This window comes from Limulus polyphemus, unplaced genomic scaffold (assembly GCF_000517525.1).
Source record: "Limulus polyphemus unplaced genomic scaffold, Limulus_polyphemus-2.1.2 Scaffold795, whole genome shotgun sequence".
NCBI lineage: Eukaryota > Metazoa > Arthropoda > Merostomata > Xiphosura > Limulidae > Limulus > Limulus polyphemus.
The window spans coordinates 319,807-332,183 of NW_013666405.1; the positions used below are offsets into that span (position 1 = coordinate 319,807).

General features: G+C 33.2%; 1 protein-coding gene across 1 annotated transcript in view; it reads right to left on the reverse strand.

Annotated features, from left to right (window-relative positions):
• LOC106460561 (furin-like protease 2) overlaps positions 1-12,377 on the reverse strand; it is a 112,277-nt gene that overhangs the window by 70,055 nt on the left and 29,845 nt on the right. The window contains exons 8-10 of the mRNA XM_013920278.2: positions 12,137-12,225; positions 5,304-5,476; positions 3,449-3,664 (exon numbers count right to left, since the gene is read on the reverse strand). Of these exons, the coding sequence (XP_013775732.1) occupies positions 3,449-3,664; positions 5,304-5,476; positions 12,137-12,225 (478 nt within the window). The remainder of the gene's footprint in view (positions 1-3,448; positions 3,665-5,303; positions 5,477-12,136; positions 12,226-12,377) is intronic.

A 12,377-nucleotide genomic window follows, 5' to 3' on the forward strand; every position in this document is an offset into this window, starting at 1 on the left:
CTGATATTGACAAGCTAGAATATACAATAAGAACCTCCTATCTTTTCTGTTTGCTGAGATATCACTCATGTACTGAATCAAACACAGTGGCCCTGCTAACCTCTTTCCATTTTTGGAAACGCTCCCTTATATACACTTACTTCTGTCTATGGCATGTGAATAACCAATTGAAAGCTCAGAATGTTCCCCTAGTGGCTTTCTCAGCCATTTTCAAGTATTATGACGTCATCTCGTTCTTTCAATACAAAAATTCAAGTTGGTAATTTGAGTCTTTAGTCTGCTTGAAATTTAATTTTTTTTTTTACCCAAATACAGCTTAGTTACAAAGCTTGGTAAATTATAGTGGAATTCTATGGTATCGAAATAGTAATTTATGATTTTTTGGTTATTTTAAATGTATATATAAAACTTAAAAAAAAATTATTTCGTTTCACACCCTCCGCGTGTGAAATTTTATAAGGCTTAGCAACCTATGACAAGCAGGAAATGAGTTCAATGGTCATAACTACAAGAGATAATTGTGTGCTTCACTTCTTTATTTACTGTTCTGTGTTTTAATAAAAATAAGTTCTTCAACTTATTTGTAAATAGTAATAATGTACATACATATATAATGTATAATAATTGAAATGTGACTGTATGTCACAAAGTACTAGTCCACTAAAACACAGCCAAGACAGGTCACTTTGTAAAGAATAAAGGCCAGTTTCATATTATTGGATATGGTAACATGAGTGCACATGCACTGTGTCATTGTAACTTCTGTATCTTTAGCCAGGCACGGCTGAAAGGTCAATATAATAAAAATAATAAATATATATAAATGTATAATGTTATGAGATTTAAGCCATTTCATCTAAGCATTTATGCTTTCGTGTTATAGTTTGTGTTCATTCTGGAATGAAAGATACATAATTTATGTTTATTTCTTAATTTTTTATGGTGGTTGCGAGATTGATCAATTTTACCGAACCCGTACAGAGATTAATTACTGAAAATAACATAAAATATAAAGTTTTTCTCAAGAAAAGTTTGATAACTATTTGGACATTATAAAGATTTTGCATGTGAAATTTCAAAATTTTCTGATGCATAAAAGTATGTTTAATGTTAAGATGAAAATTACTTTGCATGGTAGATTGGCAAGACGTAAAAATAAAAAAAAGGCATGAGAGAAACATTGCTTTACAAACCTTAACACTTAATAAAAAAATTATATATTTTGCATATGAAAGCATTGTAAAGTTTACTGATAAACTGCCAAATTTCGTTAACATTCGCTTACTAATTTAAAAGTTATAGATGAAAACTATAACAAGCATAAAATGGTTACAAGGTCGGACCCACAGACTGAGCCTGGGTTGAAAGAGTTAAGTAGAAATGAAGTAACCCTCTCTCCATGGGCACCTTTTTCTGTGCATGTTACAAGGCTTTAGTGAGTTACATTCAAAATGTAACTAAACCACTTTCTTTCTTAGTATACCAATAAGTATAGCATAAAAATGTAGCTAATAAGCCATATCTTAACAGTATATAAGTTTTAAGTTCTTAACTGTATCAGACAATATTAAAAACAACAACCCTAAATTTCCCTAGCATGAGAATTGTGACATTTTCTCTCTCTAGGCATCCCCTCTTCTCTAATTTATTTATCACCCCTCCAAGAAGTATCAAATTTAACATAAATTACTCATTATAATGTGATCAGCCTTCCGGCAAAGCATAATTTTCAGAGCCTTCAATCTTATTTAGTTAGAGTTGTAAAGTAGAAAGTCAGACCCCAACTTGTCACACCCTCTCTTTCACAAACTGCCAATAGTTCTCTTTAAGGTTTAATACTATATTATTTATAACCAACAGAGAGCCAAGGTTTTAATCTATCAAATGACATGTTATATTACATTGTTTTCTATACAGAGAATTGTCTATTTTGCTTCCAGTTCACATCAACAAGCTTAACTGAATTTTTAATGACTCGTGTTGCATAGTTAAAAAAGACAGAATATTTGTGATAGTTACAGAGCATTGTCTGCTTTTAGAGTGTTATTATACTGTGTTCTTTGGTGCATTATTTAAAAAAATATTTAGTGCATTAATAACATTACTATAAAAAGTAGGGTTAAGTTTCATCAACAGCCAACAGCAACAAAACACAAAAACACCCAGGTAATTATTATATTTCTTGTTTTTATGTGTATTCTTTAAACTTCTTAGGTTAGATAAGGTAGATTAAAGAATAATAACAGCAAAAAGTTTCACAAGATACAATGGCAAGTAACTCATTCATTATATAATTTGATAGGGTAAAATGAGCTACACATTTGCCAAGTTATTTACAATTTATGTGGTGGGAATATTAGTTACACACAATTCAAAAAACAATAAAACAATAACATTTATGTATAAACAGATGTATACTATTACAAGTTTTAAGCTATTTAGGATAAACCAATCTAGTTTCATGCTATAATTTGAAGTCATTCTAGAATGGAAAAATGGGTAATTTAGATTTATTGCATATTTTTCTTTTTTTTTTGGGTGGTTATGAGGTCAGTCAAATTAAACCCGCCTTATACAGAGTTAGGGTACAGAAAATAACAAATAAAATGTAAAGTTTTACTGAAAAGAACATTTGAAGTTTACCTAGGAAGTTTTAGAGATTATGCAAATGAAATTTGAGATTTTTCAGATGAAGTATTTTTAATCTTAACATGAAAATCACTTTGCACACAAAACAGTCAGCACTTTGACTCCATATATTAATGGAGAAATTTTTGGTGAAAATACTTCATTAAAAATTTTGATTTTCTGTTTACAAATGACTCTTAATGCTTACTAAAAGCTTGCAAAATTTTGTGAAGATACACATAACATATTTGAAGTTATAGTATGAAAACTCAAAAGTTTAATTGTGGTTCCTTAGGTCGAATTGACCGAGTCAGTAGTGGGATAGTTAATTCTCTTAATATGTCTTTATATCAGGGATGAGAACAAAAGATAAAACTTGTGGCTGGTCTTGTGTCCCAGCCCATAAAATCCAGAAGCCTAGGCCTCTGGAAGCCAGTGGGGTCTATGTATTTTATGGTTCACTTTAGGCCATTTTGTATTCACATTATTTACTTCTAGGATGATCATTTAACATTGGACTTTTGCTAACTTTAACTCATGTTCTAGTGATCAAAATTAGAAAACAGTTAACATACAAACTGTCATTTCATGAAATATCAAGATGGATATTGCAAACAAGTGTTTATTCAGTTTTAAAAAAATGTAATCATAGAAGCAAAAAAAATTATGGCAATAAACTTAACTTAAACCCAAAAGTTAAGTCCACAAGAAAACAAAACCCCAAAAATTAACATAATTCCAAAATTTGAAACCTTGAGTTTTCCATAACTTTGTGTATACAATAAGGATTAGGAATGTAAGTGACCAAAGAATTACTCACCACATTGCGATCAACACGAGGTGTTCCACTGCTGTATGTTGTTGCTAGTGTAGAAGAGCATTCCTCCAAGTACCATGGTTTTCTTCCGTGTTCTGTGGCACTACTAATTGATAAAGTGTAAACAGAGTTAGTGTAACCATCACAGTTACAGTTGTCTTGCTGACGTCCTCCATTCCCAGAGGCCCATACAAAGATGGATCCTAAGCCTTTTCTTCCCTACAGTACATGTAATAAAAAGAAATGTTACAGATACTTACTGATTATGAAAGTCAATGTTTCTGCACAAAACATACTGAACATATTGTGAGAATCTAAGTCAAGAACTATATAACAAAATGATACCTCATTACCAAAGAGTAGAACAAACTATTTGATGAATAAAAATAAAATAATTATGACACCAAGTTCACATACTTACAACATATGTTACAAGTAAAACTTCCAAAAATTTCTAATGGCAATTTCACCACTTCAAATAAATTATAAATACAACAATCAATAACACAGTTAACTAACCAGATTTAACTACTGCCACTGTTTGTTTCAATTTTATCTACATCATTGGTGACAAGTACAGCCAAATAAATATAACTACATTGTGTGATAACATTTAATAAAACATTTATTACAAAAAATTTCCATGTTACCAAAGATACAGCATTATACAAGTTTTCTAATTGTATATAAATAATACCAAAATTGGTAACTCCTTGACAATACACAAAATTAGCAGTCAAGGCTTGAGCACCATTTATGGGACGTTGCAGTAAAGAACTTCCACTTCTTGAAATCTGTTTGTAGTTAATATAATCGAGAAGTGGAATTGTCCCTATCTCCTTAAGTTTAAGCAAAATAATATTTATTCTAATTTGTATGCCTACACCCAGATAAACTGTGAAATTTCTGTCATTTTGCATTTCTGTACCTGATTTGATAATGTTTTCTTTTAAATATTACCATTAAAGATACAATATTGATACAGGTTTTTTCTACTTCTGATGCTCTATTCTATATTAGTTTGTTTTCCCTTAATTAAACATGGTAGTGTACAACAGGCACTGGTTAACTGTTATGCCCATGGGAGATCAGTGGTTGTTTACTTCAGGTTCCCAAATTTCCTTATGACAGGCCATTAGGTGTATATATTTATATTACTATAATACAAATGTTTAAGTATATCTTTAAGGGAACTGATAAAGTATATAAGATGTTAGTGCTGTTCATTCTTAAAGTCATCTAATATTTCTATTGAGTAACAAAGTTAAAACTGGTATAGAAACTTCAATAATAATATGTTTAACTAGTAAAACATTTTGATGAAGCCTATAAAAAAATCATTTATTTTTTGCTTAAAAACTAAGTATTTTTGGTCTAAACTTAAGGCCACTTCATGTCATGTGTGACTTTTCTTTTGCATAACCTAGTAGAGTAAAACTTAACCAATCACTCTTTTTTTAAACATGTTATAGCTTCATATTGTTGCAGATATATATATGTAGTTCAATAAAAGTTCATCAATTAAAAAGAAAAGGAAATGTACTAAAGGAAAAGTTATTTTGCTTAAGTATCATGCTTTGATAAAAAAATGGTTTTACTACCTTTTTTTCTGTTGAAGAGAAAAGGAAGAAATTCATGACTTTTATTTAGTTTGAAAAACCAAAAATACACAAGTAGTTATAACTATCTAATCTATACAGAGCAGATCAAATGGAAAAATTATATATCAAGTGATTATGTGATCTAATACCCTGTGCAATTACATTTAAATGATTAAAAATATGGTGTTTTTATCTACAGTTTTTTAATACAGTTTCAACAAGCATATCATCTTTTTATATAAAAAAGTAAATTATACCTTTGTGATACCATCAACAAAAGCAATCTTTGCTAAACGTCCTGGTCCATCCACTGTTTTACCATCATCTTCAGGACCCCATGAGGCACTATAAATGTCTATATATTGAGAATTTAGATTAAGTGCTCTGGCTTCCACTTCATCTGTTACAGTACCATCAAGCATGCGTACACCTATAAGTAACCAATACCATAAATTAGAGGATTTCTATACAACTAAAAGACTCTTATTCACCATGTGTGCCAATAGGCAAAGTATGAAATTTCAAAAAGATATGCATAACATAACTTACCTCTAACAATGAATTATCACCATTTAAGATACAATCTAGCACTCATGTAATTCTTGTCTGTGCAAGATTTAAACCACTTTTTATATAACTTTTATAATTTCAACACTTCAGTAGTACAACTTGTAAAGCAAAGTTTCTTATAACCTAAACTTAATTTTAGCTGTAACAAAACAATGGTCAATAAAGTGTAATGAGTATAGCTGAAAATAGCCTAATAAAAGTACGGTAAAATATCAAAAGAACTATTCATTTCAAGTCTGTTTTTAGTATAATATACAGACTTATACACTCACTAGCTTCTGCTTATTCTGTTTTAATGAGTCAACAGAAACATTTGTACAGAATAAAAATACAAATATAACTGTAAAATACTTTGTAACAGTGGCTAGTGTCATTCTATTCCATTTAATATAAAAGTTCTCTCAATACTTCTTAAACATACACTAAATAACATCGCTAGTGCAACAGCTGAAACACACTAACAGTACCTGAAATATAACTGAATCACAGACTACATAACAGCATCCATATAACATCTGAATACTACATAACAGTACTTAACAACAGCTGAAAAATACTATAAAGGATATGTGCATTATATTCAAACAATTTTGGTGCCTCACTACATTGTCACATTCCATGTTGCCACATTCAGTCATGCACCATTTGATAGCCATGTATCTTGACAATAGCCTCTTCAGTTTAGTTTTCATTGCAAAAGGCTCTGTCATAAGGCTTTCATATGTCAAAAGTACACCACTTTTCCCCATATGCTTTTTGTTAACCAGTTAGAATAAAGATGATGGTTTTTCAGTATAAGATTCATCAATCCAATTGCACAGAAATCTGCAAGTGCTGCATTTGACAACTTGACCAGTATGTCCAAGTAAATAACATATTCACCAACTAATTGAAGTATAGAATAATTTAAAAGATATAGTGTGGAAACAATCTGTGTACATATGAGTTGTGTCACAATTCCAGATGAAGATCTTTCTTGATTATGTCGAGTACTGTTACCTGTGACACTTGGACAGCTTTTCCCACTGAACCTTTTGTTTGTGAATTCTCACTTGCTACAATATGCTGCACTTTGCTTACCACAGCTGGGGTATGGCTTACTGCATGTCTCTTTCTGATTGGTCCTGGTTTCCCAAGTCCATTTATATTCTTTTCTTTTCCTATGACATTAAATACAAGGAATATCCCAGTCTTACAAATTCTAATTCCTGACCTGAACACATCTTTATGACCTGAGTGTATGAATATTTTGGATTGGAAAAGGATGTTTCATACCCTTCTCATATTTTTGCTGTCATCACATTACTTATGAAATCCCTAACAATGTCAAAATTTGGTTTTCATACATTTTGTTCCACCATCACTTTATATCAGCTGTGAATGTCATGTAACTTGTAATTTGCATATTCAAAATCACTTTAGTTTAATGTGCTCAAACTCTGTACATAACAGTATCTGAAATAAAGCTGAACAACAATATTACCTAACACCACTCATACTAAAACTAACACATATACTGTATAACAGTACTTAAATATTAGCTGACACATATGCAAAAAATCACTAAATTGGCCAAAGTCTATTTGTTGGTTGATGCTCTAATAAGTTTATCACTCAAATTTTAGCTGAACAATTGATTACAAGATTCATAACACGTGGGGAGATACACAAGGATCAAGGAGAAAACTTCAATAGCTATTTGTTTGCAAAATTGTTAATTGAGGTGAAAAATGCACTCACCATGTCATAATCAGTTTGATGGATTAGCTGAACGAGTAGTACCAACTGTCAAGTGGATGCTTACATCAAGTTTGATCAAACTGACTGGAGTGAGCACTTAATGTATTTCATAATGGTGTACCAATCAGCTGGTTATTCACAAATATCTTAATGTTTGGCTGAGAAGTACAGCTCTCAGTGGATTTGGTGCATTATCCTCTACCCAATGCAACTGTACCATCATATTCACAGCAATATGTGGATTGACTGCATTTTGCAAAAGATAATGCATATGAATTTGCACATCAACAGTTGCATAAAGAATCAAAAGGTACAGTTATGGTGCACGCCAAAAATACATAAGCAACTCGAATCTGGTTAGACTGGCCTATGTCATGCATGTCGACAGCTCAATGAAGTGAATTGTAAACAACATAAATTGGGTGATATATGCAAGAGTATCAAACACATTGTGAAGTTTAAGCTTTATATCACTGAGAAGACTCATTGTTAAGGAAAATTCTTATAAAGCATTTTACAAAATATGTTTCTTTAAGCATTATTAATTTGTTTGTTTGTTTATTGTTAAGCATAAAACTTAACACTGGGTTATCTGTATTGTGCCCATCATGGGTATTGAAAACCAGTTTTTAGTGTTAAGCCTCCAGACTCACTGCTGAGCCATTAGAGACAAACATTATCAGAAACTTAAAAGTACACTGAAGTTATAATTTTTCCACACTGAAAATGTATTTCCGATAGGTACTTACCTCTTCTCACACAAATTTCTATTCTCATTCAGTGCTGCCCTCTATATGCAAAAAATATATGCATATCACAAGCCTGCTATCTCCCCTCCATTGGTATTGACCGATTCCAATACGTCTCTCATGCAAATCATCATGACAATAAGAGTGAACATACTCTCATGATGCATGTGACTCCCTCTATTCAATTCTACTGAACTATCACCTGGAGTTTTAGGAGAAAATGGAAGAACCAGTTTTCAGTGGGAAGGAAGGGTGGGAAGTGTGAGAGGAGATAAGTACCTATTGGAAATACATTTTCAATGTAGGAAAATTATAACCTTCAATACAGTACATTACCTCTTCTCACATAAATAGATACAATCCCACATTGAATAGATCGAGAGACTGGTGCAAGGAAAAGAAAGAAGTATCCTTCAAAAACATCCAAAGAACACTCCCTAAGATAAGACAGTCAGATTCTAAGATCTGAAGTGAGGAACACACCACTTTTGAACCAGATATACTCTTCACCCATCACATGGGTGGAAAACAGAAGAGCAAATCCAATTGGGGAAGAACTATGGCGGGAAAGTAATCTAAACTATGCAATATTTAAGAAACTCAATCTCAGAAATTAGAAAAGTTGGTAAAATGAAAAGAATGAGCCCCTAGGTGTAGAGTGGCTAGGGTACGACAGACCGTACATGGCAAGTCAACTACATCCAAAACCCATGCCACTGGGAACCAACATCCTTGTGGGGGTAGGATGAGGATCATATCACCAGCAAGTTAACTACAATCCAAAACCAATGCCACCAAGAAACAACATCCATGTGGGTGTAGGAAGGAGGATGATACGGTGACAAGTCAACTACAGTCAAAAATGTAGCCATCTAACAGGGATAGGAAAGAAGGTCATACCATCTTCATCTCAAGTTCATGAGACCAGAGGGACTCATGAATGGGGCACATGTGAATACAATAAATTGGTTTTTATGATCCAGGAACCTGACATCCAATATAAAAAAAATGTCTACATAATGTAAACCATCTCCCTCAAAAGTGAAATTGACTGGAACCACACCAAGCACATTAACATCCTCAGAATAAGAAACGTCAAAGGACAGTGGAAAGGAAAGAACTGTAACAATCTGAAATTTCCTCCACCGTGACCCACAACACTGATGGAGTATAAATAATGGAGGAATATAGACATGTATGAAAACTTATGTTGATTGATTCAAGTCTAAATCCAAAACCCGGCCACTAGGAACCGACATCCACATGGGGGTAGGATGAGGAATCCCAATCGAAGGGGAGAACTGCAATTTGTACGTTTCACTCCCATTTATTCTTATGTTTCATAGCGGAAAAATTCCATTTGCGTTGAGAAATTTCCATGTAGTAAGGACGAAGTAAACAAGCCAGAAAAGGGACTAATTGTTGGGAGAAGCCGGATCACCTCGCCAATATCAAGAGGAAAATCATGCATGAAGACAGAGGACTGGAATGTCTGGATGAAACACCAGTGACTAAGGGTGGCAATGTAGGGATGGAGGCAGAGGAAAAGGTAATGGAAGAGAAAGTTAGAACTGGAGAAGCCATGGTGACCACAGCTGAGACAGCCAGGAAAAAGCTATCAGAAGGACTGAACACAGAGTGTCGAGGATAAACGAAATCACCCAGAGAAGAAGGAGAATGGGAGGATAGACAAATGGATAGACAAACCTGGCTGAAAACATCGATAACCAAAGCAAGAAGACAAGGAATCGGAAACCAAATCCAAGACAATTTGTGGTTAAATGACGTAGCAAATGCCTCAACGTAAGGAGTACCCCACTGAAGTCAAAGCCACTGGAAAACAAGAAGATCAAGAGACCACTATCAGATAAATTTTGTCTGGACAGGAATCTGATATATGACAAGAACAAAAACACCCTGAACATGACAAGCAGTGAGAGAAATATCAAGCTAGTGGGCCCAAAACAAAGATCCAATGTATAAATACAGATGGATGAAAACAGGCACCACTCTAGTGATTGAGTAAACAACCACTGAAGAAAAGTCGGAATGAATCATTACCAGACAATTTCTGGCCAGTTTGAGAAAATTAATCAAAACATGAAATAAAGCAAGAAGCTCCAGGACACTGATAGGATAAGACCTCTCAGCTGCAGCCCATGAAAGAGCCCGCATATGAGCCTAATCTAAGGAGATAAGGGCTACAATGGAAGATCACGTACCCAAAAGCGAGAGAACTTTGCGAACTGTAATCAAACTGAAAAACCCATCGAATGAAGTCAAACAGGAGAAGAGTGGGCCCGACTGAGATGTATGTAGAAAAATAAAACACCTAAATGGACATGATATTGGATAAGTCACAGTAAAGACTTCTCCAACTTGATTAACAGCCCAGACCAATTCGCATCAGTGATACCATGTGTGTAAATTGAGAACCGAGGATGACAAATGAACCAATATGAAGGGAATAAGGAATTATAGAAAAAAATGCCATATTATGCTTAGCTGATTCTGCAAGAGGGTTAGGGAAAAACATTGCAAAATCCAAAGTGTAAAAAGGCTATCAAATCTTCATCAGACGGAACAGGTTTGGCTTGTTCAGGAGAATTAGTGGGGCAACTTCAGAAAAAGAAGGTTGACCCATACAACGATCAATCTCACAATAGCAGAGAAAATAGCAAAGTGTTTAATGAAAAATATGAAAGTGTGAGAAAAAAATAAAGATTGGAAAATTAAGTTAAATGAAATGATTCCTTCAATGTAAAGAAAACAATAATAATGAAATCCCCCTTATGGAAATTAAACTACTAAAATCATGATTCACATGAAGAGCACCAAAAGAAAAAGCTTCTGAACATGACTACTGCCAAAAGAGAAGTGACAGTTCGGTAGAATTGAATAGAGGGAATCAGGTGCATAATGAGAGTATGTCACACTGTTACTGGTGGAGGGTTGATGCATGATGATTTAAATGAGAAATGCATTGGAATCAGTCAATTCCAATGGAGGGGAGATAGAAGGCTTATGGCATGCATAAAAAAATTTGTTTTGCACATAGAGAACAAGAATAGCAATTTATGTGAGCATAGGTAATGTAAAGTATTGGAAAAACATGTTCAGCACATTTTTCTATTCCATATCAGGTTAATTTGCTTAAATCAACAAACATTCAATTTTATTCTTACTATTTTGTCACACTACTTGAATAGATATAAACATATATCTGGAAACAAAATATATAACTTAAGTGGCAAAAAATAAATAAAAACTATAACATTTAGTGTCTATTTCCAGTTCAGACACAAATTATCTCACATATGCTGAAAAACAGTACTTGGATTTATACTGAAACACAATATAACACAGTATTTTATTACAAGTACATGTATACCAGTTAAAAGAAACAAAACATATTAAATAATACTTGGACATATGACTAAATAAAGACTACATAACAGTCCTTGTACCCAAATTTAGTATAGATTAACCCTTTGAGTGCGTAATTCAATTTCGGATGGGTTCTGGAAGGGTGTCAATTATCCACTAAAAATTGAAATTTAGAATTTGACCTTTTTTTAGTCCTTTTCCAATATCAAAATCCACTAGATGCACTTTTGCTCAGTGATGTACACACAAGGTACTAAGGCGGGAAATTCAAGGACGTGTGAGTATCCTGATTGTCACACAAAGAGGAAAAGTTTTGTGACATCATGGGGTAAATCCGCTTGTCTCATCAAACGGCTATAAATGTCAAATCAGTTAAATCCAATTGTAGCATCCAAAGGGTTAACACCTTTTTCAAACATATGTTATAATTTAAAAACCATACAAGGCATTTTAATGGCATTATACACACTCCAGAATATAAATAGCTGCCTAGAACTTTGATTAAATGATTTCTCTAAAACAATTTCCAAATGTAATTCAGCCATACAGCTAAAGTAACAACTGATTTAATATTTAGAAATATGATTTACCTAACTTTGGGCAAAAAAGAATTAAAACAATAAAGTAATTAAGAAGTAGCTCACCTCCGATACTGGCATTATAAGCAATTCCAACACCACAGTATTCATTGTATGCAGTAGCAGCTACTTCTCCAGCACAACGAGTTCCATGTCTACATCAAAAAACCACAAATATTATGCAGAAGGAAGTCCTTCAGTGGAGGTGTAATAGAAAAATTTGATATACTTTTACAAGATGTATCAACTCATTGTTGTTTAACTTGTATATAACAATGTTTTGGGACAACGCGGGACCAATTGGTCC